This window comes from Schistocerca cancellata, chromosome 7 (genome assembly GCF_023864275.1).
Source record: "Schistocerca cancellata isolate TAMUIC-IGC-003103 chromosome 7, iqSchCanc2.1, whole genome shotgun sequence".
NCBI classification, from domain to species: Eukaryota; Metazoa; Arthropoda; class Insecta; order Orthoptera; family Acrididae; genus Schistocerca; species Schistocerca cancellata.
In genome coordinates this window covers 210135937-210151487 of record NC_064632.1, presented here as the reverse complement: position 1 = coordinate 210151487, position 15551 = coordinate 210135937, and the positions used below count along the sequence as shown (strand labels likewise).

Genomic DNA, 15551 nt, shown 5'->3' with positions numbered 1-15551 from the left:
TTTGTCAAGAAGGAAAGTTTCACACTGTTACCAAAGGAGAAAAATCCAAAAACTTGTAATTATGTCACACAAAAATTTTTTTGTCATCAGACTGTCTGTCCACCTGTCAGTTAAATCTTTCTTTTTCTCACGAACAGAGAGATGTATCAAGTTGAAATTTATGTAACGCACTACGGTATATACAGCGAAACTCATTTTTCATACTTTTCACCAAAAAAGTGTAAAATACAGAGAAGAGTAAAATACATGAAATTACAGGAAACACAAAATGCTGTAGATTTCGTGCCTATTGTTCTCTCTTTACAAAGGTTGCCAACTTTAGTGTTTTAACCAATATTATGTTATAAGTTTTCATCATCATCTTTGTTTCTCCTCTGTCCAACATCTAGTTGGGTTGGGGTATCAATGGAAATTCACCACTTTACTCGGTCTTCCCACCATTCTTCTTCCACGATTTGGTTCCACAGCAGGTTTCTCCTCCTTAAACTCATCTTTATTGTATCAATCTCATCTTGTTCTCGGTCTTTCTCTTGGCCTCTTGCCCTCAATCTTTAACTCCATTGTTCTTCTTGGTATTCTTTCCTCTCCCATCCTCTTCACATGCCCAAACCATTTTAATCTATTCTTTTCAATTTTCTCAGTCAACTTCTCCACTCCAATTTCCTTCCTACCATCTTTATTTTTCACTCTGTCTCTCCTCGTCTTCCCTAGCATACTTCTCAGAAATTCATTTCACTGGAGATGTATCCTACTCTCCTCTCTTCTAGTCGTAGTCGAATTCTCTGAGCCATAAATTAGTATGGGTGTGAAGTAAGTCTTGTACAGAACCAGCTTGCAACTCATTGGCACTTCCCTTCCCCACACCAAACCCCCTCACACAAGTTTTATTTCCCATAATTTTATAGTGATAATCAATAATAAGTTTCACAGTAGAACATGAACATCTTTTTTATGTGATTTCACGAAATACTTTTGTTTATGTATTTTTTTTACACCACTGGGCATGATCAGAATGAAGAAAAAACATGCATTTGTGTGTGTCAGCACTCAACCATTGCCTCTGTGATAGCCAAAAATGCAGTGATTCATGGAAGACCCCTATAGAGAAGTGTTGTAATACAATGCAATGAGCAGAAGGAAGGTTCCTACTGAAGTCATTACCATCAGATCTTGATTATCACTGAGACAGTGACCCAGCATATTTTTCCACTCTTCCAAACACTATGAACCTGTAATACAGGTGGCTGTGCCCCAACACGCCAGCAGTGAAAATCTTGCTTCCTATGCTAATGCTATGTTAAACAGTCAATAACTTTGTGTATAGTCTGTTTTCTGTTCCAAGACTGACTTTAAGCATGAGTATGATGCACTTTTTGCAGAAATCTGTATGAAAATCAGTGTTAAAGGTCGTCATAATGTCAAAGAAAATTTAAAAGGCGGGAAATGTTCTAACATGGTATCATTAACGATGGGAAAGCATTCTATTGAGAGAATATTATTTCTGTTGGGACTGACAAAAATGAACATAACAGGCAAGAAAAAGTAGAAATGGGGTTTTGCTGTAGATGCTTGAAATTAAAAAACATTCTCCAGTCTTGAAATCTCTGGGAGCAATATCTTGCCACTATCAATGTTGACAACAGGCATAAATAGTTGAGATTCTCTATTTCCGAAATGGATGGACTGTCTACCCTTCTGAAATAGGGCACTAAGTATCCAAAACCTGTTTCTTGATTAAATTCCTTTTATGCATCTGGTTGCTGATTATTTCTATGCATACAACTGCAGTTGCTGAAAATGGATAAAATTCTAAATAATTAAGTTTGTATGGAACCACAGCTGGCCAATTTTGTTTACTACTAATCTTCTTTCTTGCCTATCCTCTTGCTAAATAAATTGTCAATTTCATCTAGATTTTTTAAAGTTTTCACAGCTCTTGACCAGATGGACTATTTTTTCAATTAACATTGACATTGATGTGTGTTCTCCCTGGGATTTGATCAATATTCTGAAATTTTATTTAACTTTATTTAGTGCAGCTTCTACACGCAAGCAGAATATTAGGGTGTGATTAGCTGTCACTGTGCCTTACACCCATCTTTTCTTGAATTATCTTGGTATTCTGCTTACTACTACTACTACTACTACTACTATACATTATTCACTTGTCCCTGTACTTTATCTCAATCTCCTTCTCAATTTCCTTCTCAATTTCTAATGTCTTATCCATCACTTACTTTTTATTGGCCTATTTACGTTAAAAGTGCCATGGAGCAGTCAAAGTTCTTTCCCAGCCTTCCTTCCTTTATCTTGCACAGAGCCATTTTGTGAGTACATTTACCTTTGATAAGACCAAACTTGCCCTTGCATCTCTCTTATTTCTTTTTATTATTCTGTATAGTATTCTAGTTGGTAACTTACAAGCATGATACATCTTGCTGATTGGACAGTTGACTATTTCCTTATAGCAGGTATCTCTCAGATTTCAGTTGGCTTCTTTGTGTTTGAACTATTTAGCCTTCTTCCCAACTCACATTGCATTATCTCAGTATCAGCTTGTTACACAATACCTCCTACTTTTACTCACTCAAGTTATGTGTGAGATCTTCTCCTTTGTACAGAATTTTTAGGTATGCCTGCCTTCTATCCACTTTTGTAACAGTTTTAAAGCTTCTGCTTCGGTGAATATATATTAGGATACATGATTAACCTCCCACCACAGGTAAGCTCAAACCATTACTAAATAAGTGCAGTAGTATCTGACACCTATTTACACTAAAATCTGCAAATTATGTGCCCAACTGATGCAGTTTCAACATTCATTTTCTTGTAAGAATTTGATAATCAAATGTAAGAGTTGCAGCAATGATGTAACTTGGACAATTGAACACCACAAGCAATATGTTGAGCTGAGAGTCTGGTGGACATTAAACTTCTGTGCTCAAAATGCAGAGCAATAGGATATGTTGTTATATTACAAAATGGAAAAACAAATTCATAAACTGATGGTATTTCAATTTAAAGTACAGCATGTCTTCTCTATTTGTATGAATCACTTTCCACTGCTGACAGTTAAAGCAAACAAATTGAATCTTCATGCTCTTTAATTTTCTTTAACCATTCATTTGCTCTCTGCCCAATACACTGCACTCTACTGTGTTCCACTTGGTCAGAGCATTAGAGTTGCTCTACCTGAGATTTCACAAAAAAGGTTTGGGTAACTGTTTTTTCTTTCCTCCTCCAACTGAACAGTTATTGTTTGTTTCATCTAGAACTAAACACATACTCAACAAACCACCATACAGTGGATAGTGGAGTGTATTTTTTACCACTGCTAGTCATTCCCTTTACTGTTTCACTCACAAATGGAGTGACAGTAAACAACTATCTATATACTTTCATACAAGCCCTAATTTCACTTTCTTGTGTTCATGGTCCTTACCCACGATGTATGTTGGTGGCAGTAGGATCATTCTGTAGTCTGTTGCAAATACAAGTTCTCTAAACGTTTGCAAAAATAATGTCTTCTTCCTTCCAGAGATTCCCATTTGAGGTCACTGAGCTTTTCTGTATACAGACCATTTCTGTAATCTAATCTGGTAGGAAACCCAACACCTGAGCATTTCTCATGAAACAGTTGTACAAGAGTTCTGAATATAGCCTCCTTTACGGATGACCTACACCTTCCAAGAATTCTCCCAATAAATATCCACCAACCATTCACCTTCCCTCACCAGTCCCCATCAGATCACCAGAGCTAAGTGCTGTCAGGCTGAGCTAGCACTTGGATGGTGGCCACACAGTCTGCCGATTGCTGTTGGCTAGCAAGGTGCCCTCAACCTTTGTGAGGCAAACTGAGGAGCAACTTGAGTGAGAAGTAGTGGCTCCTGTCTTGGAAACTGACTTACGACTGGGAGAGCAGTGCGCTAACCCCATGCCCTTCCATACCAACATGCAGTGATGCCTGTAGGCTGAGGATTACACGGCAACCGGTCACTACCATCGGGTCTTCATGGCCTGTTTGAGCAGAGTTTAGTTTTTATTCACCTTCCATAAACTGACTTTACATTCATGTTCCATTTCATGTTGTTTTGGAACATTGCATCTAGATATTTAATTGACATGACTGTGTCAAATGGCATACCACTAACACTGTAATCAAACATTACAGGATTATTTTTCTCAAATGGTTCAAATGGCTCTGAGCACAATGGGACTTAACTTCTGAGGTCATCAGTCCCCTTGAACTTAGAATTACTTAAACCACTCCGGCCGGCATTTTTCTCACTTATCTGCATTAACTAACATTTTTTTCACATTTAGAGCAAACTTCCATTCCACAAACCAAATAAAAATTCTCCATATCATCCCATATCCACCTACAGTCATACAAAAATGGCACTTTCCTGTACACTACTGTGCCAGCAGCGAACAATCGCAGATTGCTGCTCATCCTAACCATCAGACTGTTTAAGTATATGAGAACAAGAGCAGTCCAATTATATTTTCCTGGAACATCATACCTTTGTGTCTGATGAATACTTGCCGCCCAGGACCATGTACTGAGTTCTGTTACTTAAGAAGTCTTGTAGCCACTCGGATCTGAGAAGCTATTCTGTGTGCTTGGACCTGAGTCACTAACAGTCTGTAGTGTGGCAGTGAGTCAGATGCTTTCCAGAAATCTATGAAAATCAAATCCGCCTGTTGCTATTTCATCCTTGCTTCACAGGATATTGGGTGAGAAAAGAGCAAGTTAAGTTTCATGTGAGTGATGCTTTCTAAATCCATATTGATTTGTGGATATAAGTTTTTCTCTCTTAAGAAAATTTATTATATTTGAACTGACAATATGCTCAATAATTCTGCAGCAAACCTATGTTAAGAATGTTGGTCTATAATTTTTTTCGATGCAGTCTTTTACCCTCCTTATATATGGGAGTAACCTGGCCTTTTTTACAGTCAACTGAGACTTTCTGCTGGCTGTGTTGACCCTGAAATAAGCAAAATAAGTTTCCTTCTGCACTGATTGACTTTGATTTTAAAATACTGAAAAATTTATTTTGCTAAAGCAGACATTCTTTTTACAGATCATTTGGGGAAAATCCATGAAAAAAAGGGGGAGGGATGGAATGTATTAAAGTTCATCCAAGTATTGCTCAGAATGCCAATTAGAGAGAATTTATCATGAAATACTGTTTCAATATGTTGCAATGGAGAAACTTTCTTCAGCTAGCAACACAAAATTCTGTATAAATGGGATGCTGAAATATTAATGTCATAATAACTGTTTGTACTTTAAGTTCCAAGTATGTTCTGAACTAACAAATGTTACAACATTATTAACTAAGAGTGTTGGAAAATTACACACACACACACACACACACACACACACACACACACACACACACACACACACACACACACACACACACACTACTACCCCCCCTCCTCCCCTCACTCTCTCTGCTGACTTAAAAATCATATTTATACTGGCACATACTGCAAGTGGCATTTGTACTGTTTCTTTCACTTCTCCTGTCTAAATATGACAAACACATAATTACCTACTTCCATCTGAAAGAGACTACATCTTCGATACATATTAAGCTACACTAACAGCTGTTTTGCTGTCTTGGAACAAGAAAGTCAACTCAGTCATAGCAATATAGTATTTTCTGATATTTTTTTAAAATTTACAATATAACCAACCCAATGCTTTACATAAGTACAAAGAAGAAAAATATGACTTACGAAGTCATCCTTGGGCTCCATCTTACTTCAACAGCATAAAGTTTACCCCAAAAGAAGCGCGAGTTGAACTGCAAAAACATTGCGTGAACATCTGGAGTTGGATCAATATACTCAAAAGATGGATCTATGAGTGTCACTGGTTTTTTGTTTGGGTCCTCATTTTCACTTTGTTTTCGACTCTTCCACCGGTGTGTAGATGAGTCATCAGGTAGATCCATTATTGATGGCTGCAATAAAAATGAAAATTATGTTCAAATTAATGATATGGATATAATAGAGGGAAACATTCCACGTGAGAAAAATATATCTAAAAACAAAGATGATGTGACTTACCAAACGAAAGTGCTGGCAGGTCGATACACACACAAACAAACACAAACATACACACAAAATTCAAGCTTTCGCAACCAACGGTTGCTTCATCAGGAAAGAGGAAAGGAGAGGGAAAGACGAAAGGATGTAGGTTTTAAGGGAGAGGGTAAGGAGTCATTCCAATCCCGGGAGCGGAAAGACTTACCTTAGGGGGAAAAAAGGACAGGTATACACTCGCACACACCCATATCCAACCGCACATACACAGACACAAGCAGACATTTGTAAAGGCAAAGAGTTTCGGCAGAGATGACAGTCGAGGCAGAAGTACAGAGGCAAAGATGATGTTGAAAGACAGGTGAGGTATGAGCGGCGGCAACTTGAAATTAGCGGAGGTTGAGGCCTGGCGGATAATGAGAAGAGAGGATATACTGAAGGGCAAGTTCCCATCTCCGGAGTTCTGACAGGTTGATGTTAGTGGGAAGTATCCAGATAACCCGGACGGTGTAACACTGTGCCAAGATGTGCTGGCCGTGGACCAAGGCATGTTTAGCCACAGGTGATCCTCATTACCAACAAACACTGTCTGCCTGTGTCCATTCATGCGAATGGACGGTTTGTTGCTGGTCATTCCCACATAGAAAGCTTCACAGTGTAGGCAGCCTTGCCTCTCAGTCCTCCTTAAAAAACCTTAATCCTACTCCCAACATCACCACTGCTGAAGCCCAGGCTATCTGTGATCTGTAGGCTGACCGATCTAGCGTCATTCTTCCGGCGGACAAGGCTTCCATGACCGTGCTAATTGATCGTCGGGAGTATGTGGCTGAGGGACTGCGTCAGCTTTCAGACAACACCACATACAAAGTTTGCCAAGGTAATCCCATTCCTGATGTCCAGGCGGAGCTTCAAGGAATCCTCAGAACCTTAGGCCCCCTACAAAACCTTTCACCTGACTCCATCAACCTCCTGACCCCATCGACACCCCGCACCCGTACCTTCTACCTTCTTCCTAAAATTCACATACCCAAAAATCCCGGCCGCCTTATTGTAGCTGGTTACTAAGCCCCTACAGAACGTATCTCTGCCTACGTAGATCACACCTTCAACCCATTACATTCAGTCTCCCATCCTTCATCAAAGACACCAACCACTTTCTCGAACGCTTGGAATCCTTACCCAATCTGTTACGACCGGAAACCATCCTTGTAACCATTGATGCCACTTCCTTGTACACAAATATTCCGCACGTCCAGGGCCTCGCTGTGATGCAGCACTTCGTTTCACGCCGATCACCTGCCACCCTACCTAAAACCTCTTTCATCATTACCTTAGCCAGCTTCATCCTGACCCACAACTTCTTCACTTTTGAAGGCCAGACATACCAACAATTAAAGGGAACAGCCATGGGTACCAGGATGGCCCCCTTGTATGCCAACCTATTCATGGGTCGCTTAGAGGAAGCCTTCTTGGTTACCCAGGCCTGCCAACCCAAAGTTTGGTACAGATTTATTGATGACATCTTCATGATCTGGACTCACAGTGAAGAACAACTCCAGAATTTCCTCTCCAACCTCAACTCCTTTGGTTCCATCAGATTCACCTGGTCCTACTCCAAATCCCATGCCACTATCCTTGACGTTGACCTCCATCTGTCCAATGGCCAGCTTCACACGTCTGTCCACATCAAACCCACCAACAAGCAACAGTACCTCCATTATGACAGCTGCCACCCATTCCACATCAAACGGTCCCTTCCCTACAGCCTAGGTCTTCGTGGCAAACGAATCTGCTCCAGTCCGGAATCCTTGAACCATTACACCAACAATCTGAGAACAGCTTTCACATCGCGCAACTACCCTCCTGACCTGGTACAGAAGCAAATAACCAGAGCCACTTCCTCATCCCCTCAAGCCCAGAACCTCCCACAGAAGAACCACAAAAGTGCCCCACTTGTGACAGGATACTTTCCGGGACTGGATCAGACTCTGAATGTGGCTCTCCAGCAGGGATACGACTTCCTCAAATCCTGCCCTGAAATGAGATCCATCCTTCATGAAATCCTCCCCACTCCACCAAGAGTGTCTTTCCGCCATCCACCTAACCTTCGTAACCTCTTAGTTCATCCCTATGAAATTGCCAAACCACCTTCCCTACCCTCTGGCTCCTACCCTTGTAACCGCCCCCGTTGTAAAACCTGTCCGATGCACCCTCCAACCACCACCTACTCCAGTCCTGTAACCCGGAAGGTGTACACGATCAAAGGCAGAGCCACGTGTTAAAGCACGCACGTGATTTACCAACTGACCTGCCTACACTGTGAAGCTTTCTATGTGGGAATGACCAGCAACAAACCGTCCATTCGCATGAATGGACACAGGCAGACAGTGTTTGTTGGTAATGAGGATCACCTGTGGCTAAACATGCCTTGGTCCACGGCCAGCACATCTTGGCACAGTGTTACACCGTCCGGGTTATCTAGATACTTCCCACTAACACCAACCTGTCAGAACTCCGGAGATGGGAACTTGCCCTTCAGTATATCCTCTCTTCTCGTTATCCGCTAGGCCTCAACCTCCGCTAATTTCAAGTTCCCGCCACTCATACCTCACCTGTCTTTCAACAACAATTTTGCCTCTGTACGTCTGCCTCGACTGACATCTCTGCCGAAACCCTTTGCCTTTACAAATGTCTGCTTGTGTCTGTGTATGTGCGGTTGGATATGGGTGTGTGTGCGAGTGTATACCTGTCCTTTTTTCCCCCAAAGGTAAGTCTTTCCGCACCCGGGATTGGAATGACTCCTTACCCTCTCCCTTAAAACCCACATCCTTTCGTCTTTCCCTCTCCTTTCCTCTTTCCTGATGAAGCAACCGTTGGTTGCGTAAGCGTGAATTTTGTGTGTATGTTTGTGTGTCTATCGACCTGCCAGAACTTTCATTTGGTAAGTCACATCATCTTTGTTTTTTGAAAATTATGTTCACTATACATACATACATACATACATACATAAGAAAAGTTTCAGATACATGATGGTAAGACATAATGTAAACAAGAGATAATATAGACAGTTACAGGTCAATTTCTTTGTCCAACAATGTTTTTGAAAGTTTCTAAAAAAGCAATGTAAAGGAGAGCAGTGGCACATTTCAGTACACACAATCTGCTGTCAGGTCCAGAAAGGAGTATCCAGAGAAAAGGTTATTTGTTATTCCGTGTGTGGGGTACCAACATGGCTGGACAACACATTGAGGGCAACAGGCCTTTCCTCAGATTTAATAAACATATATGATTTTGTGGACCAACCAATAATTTTACACAAGTTGGAACATCATTGAATTAGGGAAAAAGCTCAAAATGGTTTACTTCATATCTGGAAAGTAGAAGCAGAAGGTTGTCCACTAGTGTCTGAAAACAGGGAGAGTTTTAATCTGGCTGGGATCATGTGAAGTGCACCACAGGGTTCAGTTCTGCATGCAATGCTTTTCTTGATATACAGGGTGATCAAAAAGTCAGTATAAATTTGAAAACATAGTAAAGCACGGAATAATGTAGATAGAGAGGTAAAAATTGACACACGTGCTTGTAATGCCATGGGGTTTTATTAGAACAAAAAAAAGGTAAGTTCACAAAATGTCCGACAGATGGCGCTGGACAGCAAAACTGCTACCGTGACAGGTGAGAGGCATGCCGATGTGTTACAGAATCGCATCATCCCCAGCCTGGCTGATAAACACCTGCTGGAACGTATGATGTTTATGCAGGATGGCGCTCCACCCCATATTGCTAGACGCGTGAAAGATCTCTTGCACGCGTCGTTTGGTGGTGATCGTGTGCTCAGCCGCCACTTTCATCATGCTTGGCCTTGCAGGTCCCCACACCTCAGTCTGTGCGATTATTGGTTTTGGAGTTACCTGAAGTCGCAAATGTATCATGATCGACCGAAATCTCTAGGGATGTTGAAAGACAACATCCGATGCCAATGCCTCACCATAACACCGAACACAACATTATTCCTCGACTACAGCTGTTGTTGACGAATGATGCTGGACATATTGAGCATTTCCTGTAAAGATCATCATCTTTGTTTTGTCTTACTTTGTTGTGCTAATTATTGATATTCTGATCAAATGAAGCAACATGTTGGACATTTTTTGAACGTTTGTATTTTTTTGGTTCTAATAAAACCCCATGTCATTCCAAGAATGTGTGTCAATTTATAACTCTCTATCTACATTATTCCGTGATTTATTCAGTTTTCAAATTTATACTGACTTTTTGATCACCCACCCGGTATATCAATGACATGCCACTAAACACAAAAGATGACACAAAAACGGTCCCATTTGCAGATGAGAGGTGTTATTGTGAAAGACGTGGACTGTAATGTAAATGACGTAGCTAACAGAGTAGTCAGTAACATTGTGCATGGCTTTTAGGTAACAGATTAATGTTTAAATGTATCAAAACACAATGTACACCACATCTGACATGTGACATGGAACTCTTGTAAAATTGTGACTTCACTGTCAGAAGCTGGCCAGACAGACAGTGAAGGCATCCATTATAAATTTTTAGGTCCAAGGCTGAATGGAAGACTTTCATGGAACTATTATGTGCAAGATATTGTGCAGAACCTGAATGAAGTAATCATCACTCTCAGAATGATTTCCACTGTCTCTGACACTGGAATACTAAGGTTTCTCTGAACTGCTTACTTTCTCTCTATAATCTCACACAGTATTATATTTTGAGGCAACCCTGTGCTCTCAACAAGAACATTGTTAATCCATAAAGAGGCAGGCAGACTGATCTGCAGCGTCAGTTCACAAAATGTGTATAGGCCAATGTTCAGATGCCTCAGAATTCTAACTCTTCCATCTCTGTATATGTATTCCATCGTCAGATATGCTGTTGGCAACAGTCACTCTTTCACAAGAACCTGTAATATTTGTTCAGTGAGCACTAGCCGGAGAAATGACCCACACATGGGTAACACTTCTTTAAGAACTGTAAAGAAATGTGTGCACTATTCTGCTGCAGGTTTCATTTTTAACAGGCTCTCAACGGGAGAGGGGGGTAAGGCCAGATACAAGTAGGACTTGCACTCTAAGGGTTTCGTACAAACTTAATTATGTATACAGACAGTTCATACTTCTGGGAATAGAGTATATTGATGAGTTTGCCTGTTATTGACACTGATACTGTCAGATATCGGTCCCAGGGATTCCAAGACTTTCAAGAGTGTTTTAATTTCAAGTTTGAAGTCATAACGAATGACAAACGAAATATATTTTTTGTATGATGTAACAACAAATTAACAATTTTGGATTTTTCTCTTTAGTTTTACTGTGAAATCTTGCTTCCTGCCAAAATTCACGATTCTAGGTCAACGAGAAGTATCCTATAGGTTTTGACAAGGTTTTTTTAGTATTGAAATATGTGACAAATGCCTACATCTTCTGACTGAATTGATTTAGAAATCTAAAATTTTTACACAGCCCAGGCACCATTGACCTCAATCTGTGACATAAATTTGCTCTTTATTCATTTACTTGTTCCTGAGAAAAAGGGTTCATAACAGTCGGACAGACATAAAGACAGACAGACAGACAGACAGACAGACAGACAAAGTGATCCTAAAAGGGTTCTGTTTTTAAAGACTGAGGAGGATCCCTAAAAAACAAAGTGTTAAACCCAAAGTCTTCAAACTTAAGTTGAAAGACTTGCTTGTGGTGCTCTCCTTCTACACTGTACAGAAGTCCCTCGCAGTAGTTGATAACTTTTCACTGTGATATGCTATTTTTTCATATACTCTCATTATTATTGGTTTCTTTAGTTCTTCAGTCCTTTTGTTTAAAAATTCTCTAATCAGCATTCTGTAAACTATGTACTGACTCATTCCATGACTAGGCAGCTTTGACTCACATGGGCCCATGGAACTTAGTAAATATATGAATATATAAACAGCTTTCTTCTGACTTATTTGACAAGCCAATAACAGAAACAATCTTCATCTGAAAAGGTGGGGGAACAGCGATTACTCATGAAGACACTTAAAGTTATTCAGACAGGTCAAAGGATGGGTTCAGATTTGGGAACAGGGAAATAGTGAAGAAAAATGCAGGCTGGTACAAAATTAGTACACTGTATTCCTAGACTTTTTTCCTACCAGCACCATATCTACTGTTAGTGTTACAAGCAAAGCGTATGGCATACATAACACACTTCAGCTTCTCATTAATTCAAATATTACAGAAAATCTTACACAAGAGTTTGAAACACTCAGCTACCCAAAAATTATCCAAACCAAACTAAAATACTACTTTTTGAAACAATGGGTTCCATAGCCTTATAAATGAAACCAAAAGAGATTGAGAAACTAAAGACAGGAATTTGTCCAAGATGCATGGTTGATGAATAGAAAAGGTTTTGACCCTTGTACATGAGTACTGAAATATTATTAAAGGAATCTTGATATCAGTTGTTAAATATATGACTGTGAGGTACAATTTGTGTGACATAAAAAACTATATTCATGAAGACTAAAACAACCAAAAAGTATACCACTGTTAGATCTCACTATAGCGAAACTGCCTTCAAAAAGAGAAATTAAACTACACGGTGATGCAAAACCTTGACAACTGACATAGGGGGTGAATACTAAATATTGCACACAGCTGCATATTTAAACAGCCACTTACCTGCCTTTAATATTACTGACATTTTCTTGATTACACAGTATAAAGTTGCAATACAGTAACATACAATTTTGGAACACACTTGAATTACACAATTCCATAGAATGGAAGGTAGGGTAAATGAAGCCTTACTTGTCTGTTCATATCCTGCAGTTGCAACTGTAGTGCCAAGTCATCATCAAACATCATGATCTGAAATTAAAATCAGACAACTAATGTCATTTATGCTGATATTTTAATACAAAAAGTAACAGTAATTCATGGAATTGTCAGTCCACCTTCCAGAAATTAATTTAAAAATGCAGCAGAATACCACAACATGATGTGGATATTACACTATTATTAAAATAACTTTGATTTAAACTTGAGAGTGGGGATGATGCATAATTACCCATGTTTTAAAGGGTGTATTCTGACAAGAGGATGTTGTTGTTGTTGTTGTTGTTGTTGTTGTTGTGGTCTTCAGTCCTGAGACTGGTTTGATGCAGCTCTCCATGCTACTCTATCCTGTGCAAGCTGCATCATCTCCCAGTACCTACTGCAACCTACATCCTTCTGAATCTACTTAGTGTATTCATCTCTTGGTCTCCCTCTACGATTTTTACCCTCCACGCTGCCCTCCAATACTAAATTGGTGATCCCTTGATGCCTCAGAAAATGTCCTACCAACTGATCCCTTCTTCTGGTCAAGTTGCGCCACAAACTTCTCTTCTCCCCAATCCTATTCAATACTTCCTCATTAGTTATGTGATCTACCCATCTAATCTTCAGCATTCTTCTGTAACACCACATTTCGAAAGCTTCTATTCTCTTCTTGTCCAAACTATTTATCGTCCATGTTTCACTTCCATACGTGGCTACACTCCATACAAATACTTTCAGAAATGACTTCCTGACACTTAAATCTATACTCGATGTTAACGAATTTCTCTTCTTCAGAAACACTTTCCTTGCCATTGCCAGTCTACATTTTATATCCTCTCTACTTCGACCATCATCAGTTATTTTGCTCCACAAATAGCAAAACTCCTTTACTACTTTAAGTGTCTCATTTCGTAATCTAATTCCCTCAGCACCACCTGACTTAATACGACTACATTCCATTATCCTCGTTTTGCTTTTGTTGATGTTCATCTTATATCCTCCTTTCACGACACTATCCATTCCGTTCAACTGCTCTTCCAAGTCCTTTGCTGTCTCTAACAGAATTACGATGTCATCGGCGAACCTCAAAGTTTTTATTTCTTCTCCATGGATTTTAATACCTCCTCCGAATTTTTCTTTTGTTTCCTTCACTGCTTGCTCAATATACAGATTGAATAACATTGGGGAGAGACTACAACCCTGTCTCACTCTCTTCCCAACCACTGCTTCCCTCTCATGTCCCTCGACTCTTATAACTGCCATCTGGTTTCTGTACAAATTGTAAATAGCCATTTGCTCCCTGTATTTTACCCCTGCCACCTTCAGAATTTGAAAGAGAGTATTCCAGTCAACATTGTCAAAAGCTTTCTCTAAGTCTACATATGCTAGAAAAGTAGGTTTGCCCTTCCTTAATCTAGCTTCTAAAATAAGTCGTAGGGTCAGTATTGCCTCACATGTTTCAATGTTTCTACGGAATCCAAATTGATCTTCCCCGAGGTTGGCTTCTACTAGTTTTTCCATTCGTCTATAAAGAATTCGCATTAGTATTTTGTCGCTGTGACTTATTAAACTGATAGTTCGGTAATTTTCACATCTGTCAACACCTCCTCTCTTTGGGATTGGAATGATTATATTCTTCTTGAAGTCTGAGGGTATTTCGCCTGTCTCATACATCTTGCTCACCAGATGGTAGTGTTTTGTCAGGACTGGCTCTCCCAAGGCCGTCAGTAGTTCCAATGGAATGTTGTCTACTACGGGGGGCCTTATTTCGACTCAGGTCTTTCAGTGCTCTGTCAAACTCTTCACGCAGTATCATATCTCCCATTTCATCTTCATCTACATCCTCTTCCATTTCCATAATATTGTCCTCAAGTACCCTCTATATACTCCTTCCACCTTTCTGCTTTCCCTTCTTTGCTCAGAACTGGGTTTCCATCTGAGCTCTTGATGTTCATACAAGTGGTTCTCTTATCTCCAAAGGTCTCTTTAATTTTCCTGTAGGCAGTATCTATCTTATCCCTAGTGAGATAAGCCTCTACATCCTTACATTTGTCCTCTAGCCATCCCTGCTTAGCCATTTTGCACTTCCTGTCGATCTCATTTTTGAGACGTTTGTATTCGTTTTTGCCTGCTTCATTTACTGCATTTTTATATTTTCTCCTTTCATCAATTAAATTCAATATTTCTTCTGGTACCGAAGGATTTCTACTAGCCCTCGTCTTTTTACCTACTCGATCCTCTGCTGCCTTCACTACTTCATCCCTCAAAGCTGCCCATTCTTCTTCTACTGTATTTCTTTCCCTCATTCCTGTCAATTGCTCCCGTATGCTCTCCCTGAAACTCTGTACAACCTCTGGTTCTTTTAGTTTATCCAGGTCCCATCTCCTTAAATTCCCACCTTTTTGCAGTTTCTTCAGTTTTAATCTACAGGTCATAACCAATAGATTGTGGTCAGAGTCCACATCTGCCCCTGGAAATGTCTTACAATTTAAAACCTGGTTCCTAAATCGCTGTCTTACCATTATACAATCTATCTGAAACCTGTCAGTATCTCCAGGCTTCTTCCATGTATACAGCCTTCTTTTATGATTCTTGAACCAAGTGTTAGCTATGATTAAGTTGTGCTCTGTGCAAAATTCTACCAAGTGG

At 39.9% G+C, this 15551-nt stretch overlaps 1 protein-coding gene across 1 annotated transcript in view; it reads right to left on the bottom strand.

Annotated features, from left to right (window-relative positions):
- LOC126092438 (DNA-dependent metalloprotease SPRTN-like) overlaps positions 1-15551 on the bottom strand; it is an 87032-nt gene that overhangs the window by 56122 nt on the left and 15359 nt on the right. The window contains exons 2-3 of the mRNA XM_049908038.1: positions 12891-12950; positions 5752-5978 (exon numbers count right to left, since the gene is read on the bottom strand). Coding sequence (XP_049763995.1) covers positions 5752-5978; positions 12891-12947 — 284 coding nt within the window. The 5' untranslated portion in view covers positions 12948-12950. The remainder of the gene's footprint in view (positions 1-5751; positions 5979-12890; positions 12951-15551) is intronic.